Source organism: Esox lucius, chromosome 14, assembly GCF_011004845.1.
Source record: "Esox lucius isolate fEsoLuc1 chromosome 14, fEsoLuc1.pri, whole genome shotgun sequence".
Lineage (NCBI taxonomy): Eukaryota > Metazoa > Chordata > Actinopteri > Esociformes > Esocidae > Esox > Esox lucius.
Genome location: NC_047582.1, coordinates 35,444,389 through 35,461,275, shown reverse-complemented (window position 1 = coordinate 35,461,275; position 16,887 = coordinate 35,444,389). Strand labels below are relative to the sequence as shown.

General features: G+C 40.2%; 1 protein-coding gene across 1 annotated transcript; it reads left to right on the top strand.

Moving 5' to 3' along the window:
• The first annotated feature begins 1,333 nt into the window (after positions 1-1,333).
• Positions 1,334-6,915, top strand: LOC114840825 (4-galactosyl-N-acetylglucosaminide 3-alpha-L-fucosyltransferase 9-like). The gene is made up of 2 exons (XM_029124968.2): positions 1,334-1,445; positions 5,497-6,915. Exons 1-2 carry the CDS (start codon positions 1,359-1,361, stop codon positions 6,616-6,618), a joined length of 1,209 nt encoding a protein of 402 aa, XP_028980801.2. The 5' UTR covers positions 1,334-1,358; the 3' UTR covers positions 6,619-6,915.
• The last annotated feature ends 9,972 nt before the right edge of the window (positions 6,916-16,887 follow it).

Here is a 16,887-nt window from a genome sequence, read left to right as displayed (position 1 = left end):
TTATTGTTTGCTTTTTATTTTACTTATTAAAACTGAGTAGATTTCATAATAATTTCACTGCTCAGAACGACACTGTAATTTTGTACATTTAACAATAAAAAGTATTTGACTGTGTATTTGACCAGCATATCAAGCTAACAGGAAATCACCAAGAGCACCGGTCAGATGATAGAGCACCGGTCGGACGATAGAGCACCGGTCAGACGATAGAGCACCGGTCAGATGATAGAGCACCGGTCAGATGATAGAGCACCGGTAAGATGATAGAGCACCGGTCAGATGATAGAGCACCGGTAAGATGATAGAGCACCGGTAAGACGATAGAGCACCGGTAAGACGATAGCGCACCGGTCAGACGATAGCGCACCGGTCAGACGATAGAGCACCGGTCAGACGATAGAGCACCGGTCAGATGATAGCGCACCGGTCAGATGATAGAGCACCGGTAAGACGATAGCGCACCGGTCAGACGATAGCGCACCGGTCAGACGATAGAGCACCGGTCAGATGATAGAGCACCGGTCAGATGATAGAGCACCGGTCAGACGATAGAGCACCGGTCAGATGATAGAGCACCGGTCAGATGATAGAGCACCGGTAAGACGATAGCGCACCGGTCAGATGATAGATGACAAGCTTAAGACGTTAAGCTTGAATGAAATGATCGCACTGACAGCATGGAATTAAAAAGAAATTTGAAGGTGAGCACAAAGGACCAACTGAGTACTGGAAGTATTAGCCTCAACTAAATTGCCTAGCTACCAGCAAAGCTATTGTATTTCAACATTGTTAATGGTTAAGACATTTTGTCATGGAAAATAATCATGTAATTCTCAAAAACCCAGGTGCTATTGCCTGTAAATTGAGCTGATTGTTGACCCATGATGATGTGGAAAAGTACAAATTAATGATTAATGATTATGGCTGTGGCCCTGCTTACTTAACGGCACTATAAACATTACAAATAAGCCTTTCTGGCTGCAATTATGCATTTGTACTGCGAGGCAGTGACCTATTCAATTCTAATCTTATGATGGCAAATTACGATAAAAATACCCTCAAAACAAGGCTTCCAAATAAAAGAGTTTTCTATGACCGGTGTGGTTGTTCATCGACTCCAGTTAATTTAATTTACTGTAAATAAGTCTGCCTACTAAATGACCAAAATGGTATTGTACATTTTAAATTGTCAATGCATTGAGACATGTATAAATAAACCATAGAAATGGAGTCCATGTGAATAGTGTACACCTGTTTGGTCTTAATCAATACTAAAAATCTTTGTTGAGACAGTTTGAAACACTGCCCATTTTTATAAGGAAGTAGAGTGAGATGAACACCTGAACCCAGACTGGTTTATGAGAAGGCTAGGAACTAATTCACTCATTCCCTTGCACATTGATGACAGTAGAAGTAACTCCTACTTGTCCAGGCAGTTTTTAAAGGTAAGTTTGATAAATATGCTGGGGGGAACGTATTATTTTATTATTGCTTTGTGTATCTAAGTGAATAGAATAACACTGTAAGAAGGAAGCTGTGATGTTTTTATTTGCGGGGTTTATCTTAACTACAAACTAAGGTCCTGTTTCTGATTGTCATTAACAAGACTTGGTTCGTTCAACTTTGAAATCATTTTTTAAATTTAAATCATAGTTTTAGTATTTCAATATCAATATGAACTGTTTGAAATATTCAAATATTCCAGTGTTTTTGGGGGATTATGTTGACCACTGACAAACATTTAGATGATGGTGATCCATAACACCAGCAGTTGAAGGGGACCTGTCTCAGAGATCATGACTAGATAAGATTCTTGGCACATGAACTCCATGTGTAGTTTGCTGGTACTTAAACCCCATACAATATGGCTGTGTATACTGTACAACCTGTATTTCGTCATTGTTTTACATATACAAATACACCAGTGGCATATCTCAGAGATGCCCAACCCTGTTTGGTGGGTTTCTCTAACTCCAGTTGTCATTAAACAGCTTCAGCTTTTCATCCAGCGAATTATTAGAATCGAGGTAGCACAATCAATGTAAAGAAAGCTATGCACATACTTTAAACAGTGGTAATCATAAGGCACCTTTCTAAACATTTGTGAGTACTGTAGGCCTCTCTGGAAAAACGATGTCCTCAGGGGGTGTTATTTATTTTCCCTGAGCAACACGGTCAACCCTAATTACGCCTCCTTCCCTGGTAATATTCACCCCTGGTCGTTCTTAATCAGCCTCCCTGGTAAAATACTAATAACTGTAAAATCAAATAAACACCTGCAATGATGAAGTTCTTTATGCAGACATCTAAGTTTCTAAATACGTATAATTAGGAGTGTCGTCCCATACAGAATTTTTTTTTATTTTAAATATATTTTTGAATACATTTGGAAAATATATTCCTGAATACATTTGGTAAATATATGTCAAAATGTTTGAAATTGGCTGCTTAAACATATTTGTAAAAAATGTAGTCAGATAATTGGCAAGGTAGTGTTTCAAACATGTAATCTTAAGTTTCGCAGTCAGGTGCGCTGACCCCTACACCAAACAGGATAAGGTTGGCAAGAAAGGCAAGTAGTGGTATTACCAAATTTACCTTAGTACATTAAACTATATTTGTGACTAAGATTAAATGTATTTTGGTAATGTACCCATCTATAAAATGAGTTTCAACACCTAAATGTGATATTACATTTCATCTTTTTACTTTCACAGGACCTGAAAAATGCATTTTAATATGGGCTTTAAAATACATTAAAGTATTGCAATGTATAATACATTACGAAATGTATTTTAAAGCCCATATTAAAATGCATTTTATTTGGATTTCATATGGATTTATATGGATTTTATATGGAAGGTAAAATTGTAATGACAGCATTGTTGACAGTGAAATACATTTGGACAAAACTGAAATGTATTTATACTTTTTCAAACACATTTCGGAATAAAAGGTGAAATACATTTTTATACCTGAAATGTATTTTGAATAAAGATAAATGTATGTATACATTTTTAAATACATTTCAGGAATAAAATGTGAAATACATTTTGATACCTGAAATGTATTTAGAATTAAGTTAAATGTATTCGAAATATATTCACCATACATTCTACATACATTTTGCATTGCGAAAATATATTTATTTTCCGTATGGGGTTGTACAAAATCATCACCACCGATTTTGTATTTACTAAGTTGCACTCATAACATGTTATTCTAATGAAAATGTTAAATGATACAAAAAATTATTTTTGGCGAATGTCTTTAAACGTTTTTTTGGTTAAGACGCTTTATATATGGTTGAAAGAAAAGTCCGTCTCTTGTTGTTTTACTAACAATTGAATCCTCTGAAGTAGATCACAGCAACGCGCCTCCTACAAGTTCTGACAGGTTTGGTGCCAGTGCACCAGAGTGGTACGAAAAAAAGGTCCAATGACTGGAGCACGAAGTGAAACCGAGCAGACCGGAGCACTGTGGCTCAACGGCATTTTTGAGGAGGGAAATGGTTTAAATATGTATGCTGTGATGAAAATAAAATTATGCTGTGATTAAGGAAATGACAAAATCGACCAACCATTCTAAAACATTATGATTATGGTTATTTTTAAACCACTTACCTGAAAGTAATGGCGATTAAGTGTAGCTTGAACATAGCATTGTTTTTCTACGTAATAGCGAGTCAAATAATACGGATGGCACCTAGCGACCGTAATTGCACCGAGTTCATTCTGAACGTATTCCCACTTTGCTAGTTTGTTGTATAACGTAATTCCTGAGAGGTATCGTTCGGTTTGGCAATATGAAAACCACTTTAATGCAGTCCCTACCCACAGAGCTGTAGCCTATTAGAGTGCATTCTGTTTAGAAAAACATGAATCTACTAAATTAAAATGTTTTATTACTAAACACCATGATTCCTAAAATATTATTCATATGCAACTTGATGAAGTATGTGGGCTGTATAAATGTTTTTGGAACGGTAAGAATGTTTTAATGTCTGTTTAGGCTTGTTGCAACAACTATTTTCAATTGTTTCACTGACAATGCTAATGTTACAGCTGTGGTGAAAGAAAAACATGTTGTATTTCTGGTTAATGTTGCTCAGGTTGAAGTTCTGTTTGAATTGAAACATTACCACTTTTGCAGGACTGCCCCCTGAAATAGCAATTAGTTTTTAAGACATAAAATATTTTGTTTCAACATTTTGTAAAAATGGCTGGCTAGTAAGCCCTCACCCGTCTGAGCGGTTGGCTGAGAATGCCCTCACCTGTCTGAGCGGTTGGCTGAGAATGCCCTCACCCGTCTGAGCGGTTGGCTGAGAATGCCCTCACCCGTCTGAGCGGTTGGCTGAGAATGCCCTCACCTGCTATTCACTGAAGCAGTTTCAGAAGGTTTTCTGATCCCCTAAAGGGTTTCTAGCAAGAACAAGTTGGCTGGTTCACGGTTTAAGGATTTCATTCCTCCTTTTCTTGACCACCACACATTAAACACAGTCACACTCTGTCTTACTTCACCGTCAAATGGTCGTGGACTTGGTTAGGTTGGATTACTTGTGGTTCTAAACCAAAGTACAATTTGAAATGCTATACATTGTGTAGACATGCAAGAGGCTACCCATTTATACATATAGAATGCAAAAAGGCTCACTGCATATAAACATCTCAAATGCAATATAGAACTGACACATGCATTTACACATAACTAGATTAAGCACTACTATGTCACACATTAATTATGCAGCCAGTATAATCAAATTCAACACTCAATAGTGCAACAAAAGCTAAACCTACAGAACCGTGGCGCCACTGAGCCAGATATCCCCCTAGCGCGTGATGCAATACATGTATGTGTAACACCACAGTCACCTGCAAAGGTTGTGCATGCATGTTCTACTTACACTAAACACACTGCTACAGTAGCAGGTAGGCTATGTGCTATACAATGTAAAGTTGAAGCTAACATTCCTGAACCACAATTACCACAAACAAACTTCTGCGTACACCACATGATCCGCTACCAATCACATTAGATCAATTCACCCTTGAATGCATGCCCAACATGGACACCAACTGTAAGGTATTTCTTCATTTTTACTATTTTACTTTTTTTTACTTTTGATTTCTTAATTAATAGTTAAGAAATCAAAACTATGACATGGTACATAGGAAATAAGGTGATAACCAAAAAAGATGTTAAGAGATCTAAATACAATAATCAGTTTGATTTTTCTAAGTAACCACCACCTTTGCTTTGATGAAAGCTTTGCCCTCTCTTTCTCAAAAGTCACACTCAAAAATACACTCCGGTCTTTCAGTATACATAACTTACTATTTTATATTAGCTCAATCATTAACATTGTCTTTTCCAATGCGTTCTGCATGTCTGGTCAGCTGGTCTGCCCTGAAGGCAGAAAGTAATGTGATTGAAGGACTCAGCGGAGAAGGCAGAGCTTATGCTGCAACATTCCCATTTTTGTTCTCTCTTTTTAAGGATATGGCCTCTGCATCTTCACATGACCTTCTACGACCTTTAGTTCTTGGCAGCTTCATAGTAATGTGTGTCCTAGGCACATTTTGGATGTACTACACACCGACAGCCAACAGATCCTACCCATGCCCTGGTGTACTAAGGGAAGGGAACCAGACACAGCCAGCTCCCAACCAAACACCCAAGATACATGACCAGCATGACAGATTTCAGACGGAGGATGGAGTCAAAGAATCAGATATTATTGTCTTGATCTGGATGTGGCCGTTTGGTTTTACATTTGATCTGAACTCTTGTGCTTCCTTCAACATCAAAGGTTGTCTACTAACAGCAAACAGAAGTCTTTACAACAAGGCGAATGTTGTGATGTTCCATCACAGGGACATCGCCAGTGACCTGAGTGATATGCCAAAAGAGCCACGACCATGGTTCCAAAAATGGGTTTGGTACAATATGGAGTCACCAACATACACACAAAGGATCCCAGGTCTTGACCACTTGTTCAATGTAACTGCAAGTTATCGACTGAGTTCTGATGTTTATGTGCCTTATGGGTCACTTGTTGAAGTGAGCAGTGATGATAAAAGCTTTGAACTGCCAAAGAAAGACAAATTGGTCTGTTGGGTTGTAAGCCACTGGAATCCAAACCACAAGAGAGTCCCGATCTTCAACGAGCTAAATAAACATGTCAAGATAGATGCATTTGGGCGACACTTTGGAAAATACATAGAGGACAAGGCACAGATTGTGTCCAGCTGTAAATTCTACCTGGCATTTGAAAACTCTATCCACCAAGACTACATTACTGAGAAGCTGTATGAAACCTTGCGATCAGGATCTGTGCCGGTTGTTCTCGGTCCACCCAGGCAAAACTATGAAGCTGTTGTCCCAAAGGACTCTTTCATTCATGTGGATGACTTTCCTTCACTGAAGGAACTGGCAGATTGGCTTATTTTGCTTGACAAGAATGAAACCCAATACTTAAAGTACTTTAGCTGGCGAAAAAATTATAAAGTACATTTAATGGACTTTGGAAAAGAACATGCTTGTCGAGCGTGTGGCTATCTTCATCAGAATAAAGGATACAGAATTGTTCAGAATCTTAATACATGGTTTTGGGGCTAATGGGTCTTCTTGCTGTAGTCCACAATGCTGAATAATGCACAGTACAGTTGGGACTTATAGCGCAATGAGCACAAATTATAATGGCCAATAAAAGTCCCTGAGTTTGTTAGTGTCCATGGGTAACAAAGCACAATATGCAATTAAATTAAACACGTTTTTTAAAGTTTGGGTCCCGGTTGTTATTTATTTTATCCATTCCTGTGTATCACCAGTGTGCTATATAAAGTGGATATAAAAAGTCTACACACCCCTGTTAAAATGCCAGGTTTTTGTGATGTAAAAGAATGAGACAAAGATAAATCCTGTCAGAACTTTTTCCACTTTTAATGTGACCTATAATTTGAAAAATGTAATTGAAAAACTAACTGAAATCTTGGAGGGTATTCCGATGGGCCAAATCATGTCAGGGCTGTGTCCTGCCGGTGGGCCAGATTGGCTGCCAAAAATACCGGAATGACCAAACGGCCAGGCCGGTGAACCACCGGGTCCACTCAGACGTTGGCAAGACAAGGTTTTAGGGCATGCATTTGTAGTAGCTCTAACGGAACCACAGCGTGAGCGGCCAACATCAGACCGAGCGTATATCTGGAGAGAGGGAAAGAGCGCTACAATATTTTGTTTTATTCATTATCATATTGTTGTGTCTTTCTCATGGATTTTCCCATGTATTTCCAGGGAAATTGATGTGGAAATTTCTCTAACCAATGTATTCTCACTAATTAAAGGACTGAGTACCCTTGTTCAAATTAGAAAAGGAATGTGGAAGGATCTGGCATTTGCCTAGGGGGCATCATTGACTGGTATCAGCAGATGAAATGGTTACTCTTTATCTCCGCATCTGTATAACTCATCAGGGCATCTATTGTCTGTCCAGATGCTGTAAGAGCTCTTTAGAGTTCAATAGGTTACCCATGTGAGGGAGGACAGCTTGCCCTTTGTGTGAAGACTAGGTAGAAATAGAACAAAAGGAATGTGTTTTATTGACAAGACAGACGGCTAGCAACTTACCACACCCCTTTTTCCTCCATAAATACGAACTGTTCATGAATTAAGTTAGAGACTCCTCGGATGATTATGTTTGTAAGCGTTTGACATGTCTCACTTATTTGCAAATAATTAATAAACTGTTAAATGTTCTGGAATTACTTGAACTGATGTATTTTTCACTCTCTCCTTGCAAGAAATAAAGCTGTTGATTGTGCAATAGAGTTTTCTTCTTTCTTACCTACCATTTTTGTAAACTGTTTGGACTTTTGAATTGCCATCATAGGAACCACATCGATAGCCTCAGCAGAGGTTCCACTGTCTCCAACGACAGGGCGGCTCCCTGTCTAGACTCATCATACCCGTCTCCAACACACCTGAGGAAAATGGTTCTGGTTTAAGCCAGAGGTGGGTCCTGGAAAGACAGCGAGACAGCTTTTCCACCATACTTTACGTTGCCCAACAGTGTATTTGACTGAACCCTTTTTGTTTTGGTTAGATATTGAAACAGTTTTTGGATCCTTGTTTTTTGACACACCCCTTTGACCTTTACACAAGTCGGAAAGGTCCGGAAATATTTGGACACTGACAACATTTTCATAATTTTGGCTCTGTACGCTATCACAATGGAATTGAAATGAAACAACTGAGATGCAATTGAAATGCATACTTTCAGCTTTAATTCAAGGGGTTGAACAAAAATATTGCATGAATTTGTCTGGCTGCTTCTGTCACATCATAAATAAACACTAGTGACCCAGGGCCATTGGAAACCATGCATGCCCATGCCATCACACTGCCTCCACCGTGTTTTACAGATGATGTGGTATGCTTGGGATCATGAGCCGTTCCAAGCCTTCTCTATACTTTTTTCTTCACATCATTCTAGTACAGGTTGATCTTAGTTTCATCTGTCCAAAAAATGCTGTTCCAGAACTGGGCTTGCTTTTTTAGATGTTTTTTGGCTAAGTGTAATCTGGCTTTTCAATTCTTCAGAGAACGCCAACACCATCAAGCAGCATATGAGGTTTATGAAGCTTTTCCTACAAACCTGCACAGTTGTTCTGTCGTATTATTCATCTGTTTTAGAGATGATATAATCTGCCAACCTGGTCCCAAGTCTGGGACCTGTAACACCTGCGGCGTAGGGTGTCCTGGTGCCACGTGCACTGATGGACACCCTTATGCTTGAACATGGTGTTCGTTATGGACAAACTGTGACTAGCACAGAAGTCCAATAACTGAACACCACTTGGGTTCAGATCAGGGGGGCCGTTCCTCCCAATCACGCCCCTCCAGGTGTCACTGTCTTTGCCCACGTGGGCGTTGAAGTACCCCAGTAGAACGATAGAGTCCCCAGTCGGAGCACTTTCCAGCACCCCTCCCAGAGACTCCAAGAAGGTCGGGTACTCTGCACTGTGAGAGACCTATCCCCGACCCGTAGGCGCAGGGAAACGACCCTCTCGTTCACCGGGGTAAACTCCAACACATGTCGGCAGAGCTGGGGAGCTATAAGCAAACCAACACCAGCCCGCCGCCTCTCACCATGGGCAACTCCAGAGTGGTGAAGAGTCCATCCTCTCTCAAGGAGTGTGGTTCCGGAGCCCAAGCCGTGCGTAGAGGTGATCCCGACTACCTCTAGTCGGAACCTCTCAACCTCACGCACGATCTCAGGCTCCTTCCCCGCCAGCAAGGTGACGTTCCACGTCCCTTGAGCTAGCTTCCGTGTCCAGGGATCGGGTTGTCTAGGCCCCCGCCTTCGACTGCCGCTCGATCCTTTCTGCACAGGCCCCTTATGGTCCCTCCTGTGGGTGGTGAGACCACGGGAGGGCGGCCCCATGTCGCTCGTTCGGGCTGGGCCCGGCCCCATGGCGAACGAGCCCCAACCCCGGGCCTGGCTCCAGGGTGGGGCCCCGGCTGCGCCATGCCGGGCGACGTCACAGAATACAAGATTGTTTTCATCATTAAGGGGTTTTTGAACCGCTCTTAGTCTGACCCGTCGCCTAGGACCTGTTTGCCTTGGGAGACCCTACCAGGGGCATATAGCCCCAGACAACATAGCTCCTAGGGTCACTCGGGTACTCAAACCCCTCCACCACGTTATATCTACATCTTTTAAGTAGTTTGAATTTGTGAAGAATGTGTGGCTAATGGTTTTATATTCACAGTTGGTAAAATGTTACACATGAATTTCACATTCTATTTATGGGGACGTATTTGTCACACTTTTGGTGAGGCGCTGTAATCTGGTTCAGTATTCATCTATCAACTCCAAACCATATATTGGGACGGAGTTGGGAAAGGTAGCAATAAGAGGCCAGAAAAGTTAAATGTACAGGTAAGGAACAGCTGGAGGACCAATTTGCAACTTATTATGTCAATTGGCAACATGATTGGGTATAAAAAGAGCCTCTCAGAGTGGCAAGTGTCTCTCAGAAGTCAAGATGGGCAGAGGATCACCAATTCCCCCAATGCTGCGATGAAAAATAGTGGAGCAATATCAGAAAGGAGTTTCTCAGAGAAAAATTGCAAAGAGTTTCAAGTTCTCATCATCTACAGTGCATGATATCATCCAAAGATTCAGAGAATCTGGAACAATCTCTGTGCGTAAGGGTCAAGGTCGGAAAACCATACTGGATGCCTGTGATTGTCGGGCCCTCAGACGGCACTGCATCACATACAGGAATGATACTGTCATGGAAATCACAACACGGGCTCAGGAATACTTCCAGAAAACATTGTCGGTGAACACAATCCACTGTGCCATTCGCCGTTGCCGGCTAAAACTCTATAGGTCAAAAAAGAAGCCGTATCTAAACAGGATCCAGAAGCGCCAAGGATCATTTAAAATGGACTGTGGCAAAGTGGAAAAGTGTTCTGTGGTCAGACAAATCAAAATTTGAAGTTCATTTTGGAAAACTGGAACGCCATGTCATCCGGACTCAAGAGGACAAGGACAACCCAAATTGTTATCAGCGTTCAGTTCAGAAGCCTGCATCTCTGATGGTATGGGGTTGCATGAGTGCGTGTGGCATGGGCAGCCTACACATCTGGAAAGGCACCATCAATGCTGAGTTATATCCAAGTTCTAGAACAACATATGCTCCCATCCAGACGTCGACTCTTTCAGGGAAGACCTTGCATTTTCCAACATGACAATGCCAGACCACATACTGCATCAATTACAATGTCATGGCTGCATAGAGGAAGGATCCGGGTACTGAAATGGCCAGCCTGCAGTCCAGATCTTTCACCCATAGGAAACAGTTGGCGCATCATAAAATATTATCATCATCTTTATTATTATCATCATCTTTATTATTATTATCTTTATTATTATTATCTTTATTATTATTATCTTTATCTTTATTATTATTATCTTTATTATTATTATTATTATCTTTATTATTATTAGGTGCGTTTACAAAAGACTATGAAAAAGGGGTACACAGGTGAATATTTTTCAATAACAGAATGCATTCATCGGGTACCTCCTGTATATAGAATAAAAGATTACGATGGCGATGTGATAGGACATTTTATGAACAGGAATTACTGAAAATAAACATGGCTAAGGATAAAACTTTTAAAGTGGAAGCAGTTCAGGATGAGAAAGTACAGAAAGGGAAGAAAATGTGTCTTGTGAAATGGCTTGGTTGGCCTGAGAACAGCTGGATACCATCGGAACAAGTGGTTGACCTAGAAACTGGATAAAACTCCAGGATTTTCAGGATCACAACATTTACATTGACTGTGATCAGCATGGGTGTTACGCACGCCTCCCGGAGGAGAGAGCGCAACACCCTGCTACACGTAAAGCACCCTAGGACTTGACAGAATGGGTATGGGGTCGTGGATGCGAGTATGGACGACAGAGACAGGGCTACCGTTCACAGGACTATTTAATTAACGTGACGGTAATTCAGGGGAAAGGGGCTGGACGGAACCAAAGCAAAGAACGTAAAGGTAAACCCAAACCCTCTAAACCTACCTTACCTGACAAACCGAGATCTTACCAAACTACAGGGGGTGGTCCGCCCAGGTCTGACCTAGTGGTTTTAGACAGAGTAAAGCTATGGGAGGTGTATGCCCCAGGGCCTCTTGCCTAAAGCACAATGGCTTTCCCCTTCCCCCTGGAAACAAATGAAAAAGGTTTTTACACAAACAATTGCCACAATACACTTAATCACAAATGTTCTTTCTACCTCTAGACAGCACCACAGACAGATTGCAACAGCAGGTGTGACTCCCCTGTGAGATACTAGAACTGTGGCTTATATGCAGGCTAAACCAGCTGTAACCACTGACGAGCTGGCATAGGGGCTCTCCAATCAGCCCAAAATCGACCAATCAGCTGCAACCGGCGATCAGGAAGCCAATTAGCCTGCAACCACCACATAGAACACAAAGGGACAAAAACACATACGAACACAGAGCAAAAAACAGCACTGGGGAGGTAACAATGGGTGACGGTGGTTTCTACATAGCGCTGCCCAGTAACTACTCGAGACTCATCGAGTCTATCCAAGCAATACGAGTTTGTGCTATACCACAAAATTTGCCAAAGGTATACAAAGTTTCTAAAAGGCGAGCCCCATTTTAGTTTGAAATGTAGTGCTAAACCGGATCAGATATTAGGCTTAAACCAGGCGATCGGTGGTACACCCCATGGTACGGAATATTCCCCACAGGTATTCTGGCTGGGTTTAACACCCTATACATCTACACAAATATAATTGATTATCAACGAGTTGGTGACAGTCATGTCCCGCTGTTGAGAACTGTACATATTGCAGGGAAAAAGAGATCTGGATCTGTATTGAAAATCTGATCAGAATCAGCTGGTTTCATTCATAGTGGGCAAGGTGATTGCAAAATTACACTCCACACTCGTCAAACAATCTTTTAGACTATAAGATGATCCTCAAAGGTATGGGGAATACTACACAACACAGGCCGGTAACGGTTTACTGGGATATCATGGTAGCACTGCAATTTATGGGGCCATTCTGGGGGACGTTTTCCGAGGGCTTTTCTGGATGGCTATACCTTTGTAGCGGGATACCATCGGAACAAGTCCTAGACCCAGAAAACTCCAGGACGAATCTGGATTGACGGTTATGACTTCGAGGTGTTGGAAACGAGCCTACCAAAGAGTAGAAAACGCAAGAATGAGACAAAAACAAGTGCCACGGTTAAAAGAAGCTATACAGTGCAGAGGACACTCAAAGGGAACACTGCAAGGTTAAAACCCTCTAAAACATTTGTATTCACTGCTCCGTAACCGTAGAAGTTAGATGCTTGATTCTTCTTCCATGTTGTTATGGATATTCTGCTGCAAATAAAAACGTCTCGTTTGGGTACTTTCATCTACCAGAAGCCCCACAATCACGATCACAAATATTTATCACCTATAGTCTTTCAGGATTTCAGCAGCATCCCTAATTAATTATACTTGATCTTTTACTGTTGTTTAGAAGTCTACAATACATAAACCAATCCAATGCGAAGTCTATCCATCTCAGCCCCCTCCCCAAATAGAGAGAAAGAGCGAGCGAGCGCGCCAGGGGGAGAGGCACGTGTCGCACTTATCATGCTCCCAATAAAGTCATTATGCACTTGGATTGCATTGAAGACGCATTCAGTTGCTACCTGCAATTGTTTTGAGAAAATAGAAATGTCCAAACAGTGTAATAAATGTTTATGGCGAGTCGAGGATAGTGAAAATGGGTCTGAACATTCAGACGATGAAAAGTATCAGGACGGAATCGACCTATTTGTAAAATAGGGTAAGTGTAGCCTAAATGCTATTCTGTGGTAATGTTCATAATTATTCTGCATTGTTTTAGTGGAATTACTAGGCCTATATGATAACGGTAAGGTAGCCAATGGTCAAATGTGCGCCTGTGTTGTGTAGAGGGTCACCTGTGGATATAACCATCCAGAAGAAGACTGGACACATCCCTGTTCTAATCTCCACTACTTCCAGATATGACATATGTAGGGAATTACAAAGGAAATAAAGGCACTCCCTATTCAAGACACCCCATACATCTTTTTTTTTAAGTTTAAAAATCCTGAGTTAAAAAAAGAAGGGACTTTTGTAAGTACAATATGACAGAATAAGTTCAGTATGGGCATTTTCAATGATTATCATAATTTGTGAGAAAAAATGTATGTGGATGAGAGTAAAAAAAAAAGAAGGCCATGTTCATTTTAATATTTTATACATTCAAAACCATTCAACTTGTAGTTATTCTGAACCCCTGGGGGTATCCAAATGTAATGTAAAACAGGCTACCTATTATATTTTACTATTTTATTTCTTTATAAAACCAAAATATGTGCCCTTGCATTTTTAAATTGTTCTGACTATTTCACATTATTTCTCATGTAAGTGTCTAATAAAATGTGTTTTCTATACATCCTTCATGTATCTGAGGGTCTGCAGAATCCCAGGATATAAAGCACTTCCTTCTACAATAAAGGAGGACCGTTTTAGAAGCCAAAATGTCAGGATAGTGACAAAGGGGTTTTAAAACCCTTGACCTCAGTGGGTTTTAACAATATTTTTTAGAAAGATGGCACTCCTACATATGTCTGGTGAATGTATGAAAACAGAGTGGGATTTATTCCCAGCCCCAGTCTCAGACCCGGGTAGACTTAAAGACAGTGTGTTTGTGTCAAGCCCCCCCTGTCTCAAAACAGTCAAAAATAAGCTCTCTCATGTAAATTAATATCAGGCTTCAACATTATATTGAGAATATTTTTTAGTCCAAATCATTTTCAACAGATTGTCTTACATCGGTGCTAGTCCTTTTGGATTCTCACAGTTTTTCTAACTGATGTTGTGGCACCAGAAACATTTTCATTTAACCTGTTGTTTAACCGTGTCTAAATGCAATTAAACTGGTTAGGAATGGAACGGCAACGCTTTGTAACGGTAGAATAAACATTTTTCTGGTTGATGGTTTTTCTTTTCTTTGCAACTGAAGTGTTCTTTCTAGACATGTATATAATGTTGGCTTTTTGTCTCTTTACTTTTCGGAGTTGAGATTCTGTTAAGGGTATATTTCCGCACCTTAGATTAAGCGCTATTTCATGACTTGCCGATCGTTGACTTGCCAGTGCCTTAAATATCATCTTCAAAAGTGGTACATTTCTCGAGCCGTAAACTTCAGATGAATGGCATTAGTACGACCGCCTAAGAGAGCATGCCGAGTGTCAAGGCGCTCTGGAGCATCAAAGGTCTTCAAGAAAGCTTTGACATCTGCTGTCCGTAAAAATCATGAGCTTGCTACCATTAGCAATAAGTGTGGTGCCAATACCATTGTTAGCAAGGTACTGCATCAAGATGTAACCATCGAAACCTTTAGAGTTGTGTGCTATAAATGTGTAGTCATTATATTTCTCCGGCTGAACACCATGTCTTATTATCAAAGCTTATTGCGCACACCAAATTTGCAGTGTGTACATCATTCACCGGATTGGCAATTGTCTCGAAATCATATAATATGTAGCGCTCACTGGGGCATGGGCGCCGATTTATGTTTTCCTCCGTGGGTGCTTATAGGCGCACGCCATATATATATATGAAAAGTTTAACTGACACGTAGGCCTAACCGCGATCAGTTCGTGGGAAATTAATGTTTTGCGCAATTATCTAAATATCGATAAAAAAAAACGACACATATAGTTTCTGGGAGTTTCTCCCTAATTTCTGCTAGGAGTTTTTGATAGTGGCATTTTTTCATCTGAGAAACGCTGTGATTGGTGGATAGGGAGCACCCGGAGCAGGCGACTGGTTATGTCGCTGTCACTAACATCGACATAACCAATCACAGTGTGACAGACGCTTTACATATCACCAACGGCAAGTTTAATTTTAAATGAATGTAGCCTACTGGCGGACTGGCGGTCTGGCACACGTGGGTGCTTGTGCTAGGTATTTTCGTGGGTGCTCGCTATTTTCCGTGGGTGCTCGAGCCCCGGAGCACCCACGGTATCGGCGCCTATGCACTGGGGTCCTCGGGCTTGGAGGGTTTTATAAAAAACTGATGATTCATTTCAACCGTCAGATCCATGTTACAATTGGGACACATGTTAGCCGTGCACCTGTGTGCTTTATAGTTGGTAATACCAACATTGTAATAACGGCCGCAATCGACACAGGGGTGAGGGATGTACTCACTTTTGTGAGATACTGTATATATATATATATATATATATATATATATATACACATCCGATGATAAACATTTTAAACTAATATCAGACACATCTAATGTGTAATATATCGTATTTAACTGTTTCCTCACATGGATGAAAATCACAGTAACCTAACTGGTCTTTGATAAACTCTGCTGGCCTTATGACATAACATTTAAATTGATAATTTGCCAAACACAATTGAAAAGAGGATTCTGTGTGTATCCTGCAATGATTTGGGCAAAGACCATACATTTCTCAGGTAATTTATTTAATGTATTATCTTTATACATTATGTATTATATTATTGTGTACTGCGTATTGTAATGTAATGTAAACATTAATAAAAACAGGGATTCTTTTTTAAATAGGTTCCCCATCCTCCAAACAAGGATTACCACAAATAGATTTGACTAACAAGAAAATAACATGTAATTATAGATAACTGTGATAAGAAACGACATACTGAAAATGAAGCACTGATCGGCTCAAACAACTCATCACCATCAAGATGTGTATTATTCTTTATTTATAATATATACTTTCAATGTGTTAAAAAAAAACACAAACATGCTGACACACCTCCACTATTCTATCCACCATCCAAATCTTCCATACAAAGTGCTTATAGGTGACCGGAAGATTTAAACCTCCAGGGTTTGAAGAGTTCTTGCTTTGCTTTACATGGCCAGGATTTCAATTTGACTTAGATTTACCTGTTACGAGTACAACATGTTTGTCACCACTCATATATTTTACTAGATTATCTATGTCCAGCACCAAGTCCATTCTAAGGTCCAAAAAAACATTTCAATTGCATAGAAAAGTTTCCCACTCCAACAATTATATAGCAACATGCCCTTTACAGTCATGGTAAACCAAAATTATTAATATTCTTTAATATAAACATTTGTGATGTCTAATTTGATTATGTTTCTTTTTTTAATCTAATTTCACACTTCGATCACATCTACATGAGGTTTTTCCAGAATCTTTAGTAGATCTTTCTGAATACTGTATTATTAAAATTGCTTTAAGCATATGTTGTAGCTATATCACTTAATACTCTTTTAAGTT

What these genes read in the sequence shown, in the direction of transcription:
- LOC114840825 (XM_029124968.2), top strand. Translation starts at nt 1,359, where the DNA reads ATGAGAAGGCTAGGAACTAATTCACTCATTCCCTTGCACATTGATGAC. An exon ending in TGTCCAGGCAGTTTTTAAAG is followed by an intron (nt 1,446 to 5,496) that starts GTAAGTTTGATA and finishes TCTCTTTTTAAG; the next exon opens with GATATGGCCTCTGCATCTTC.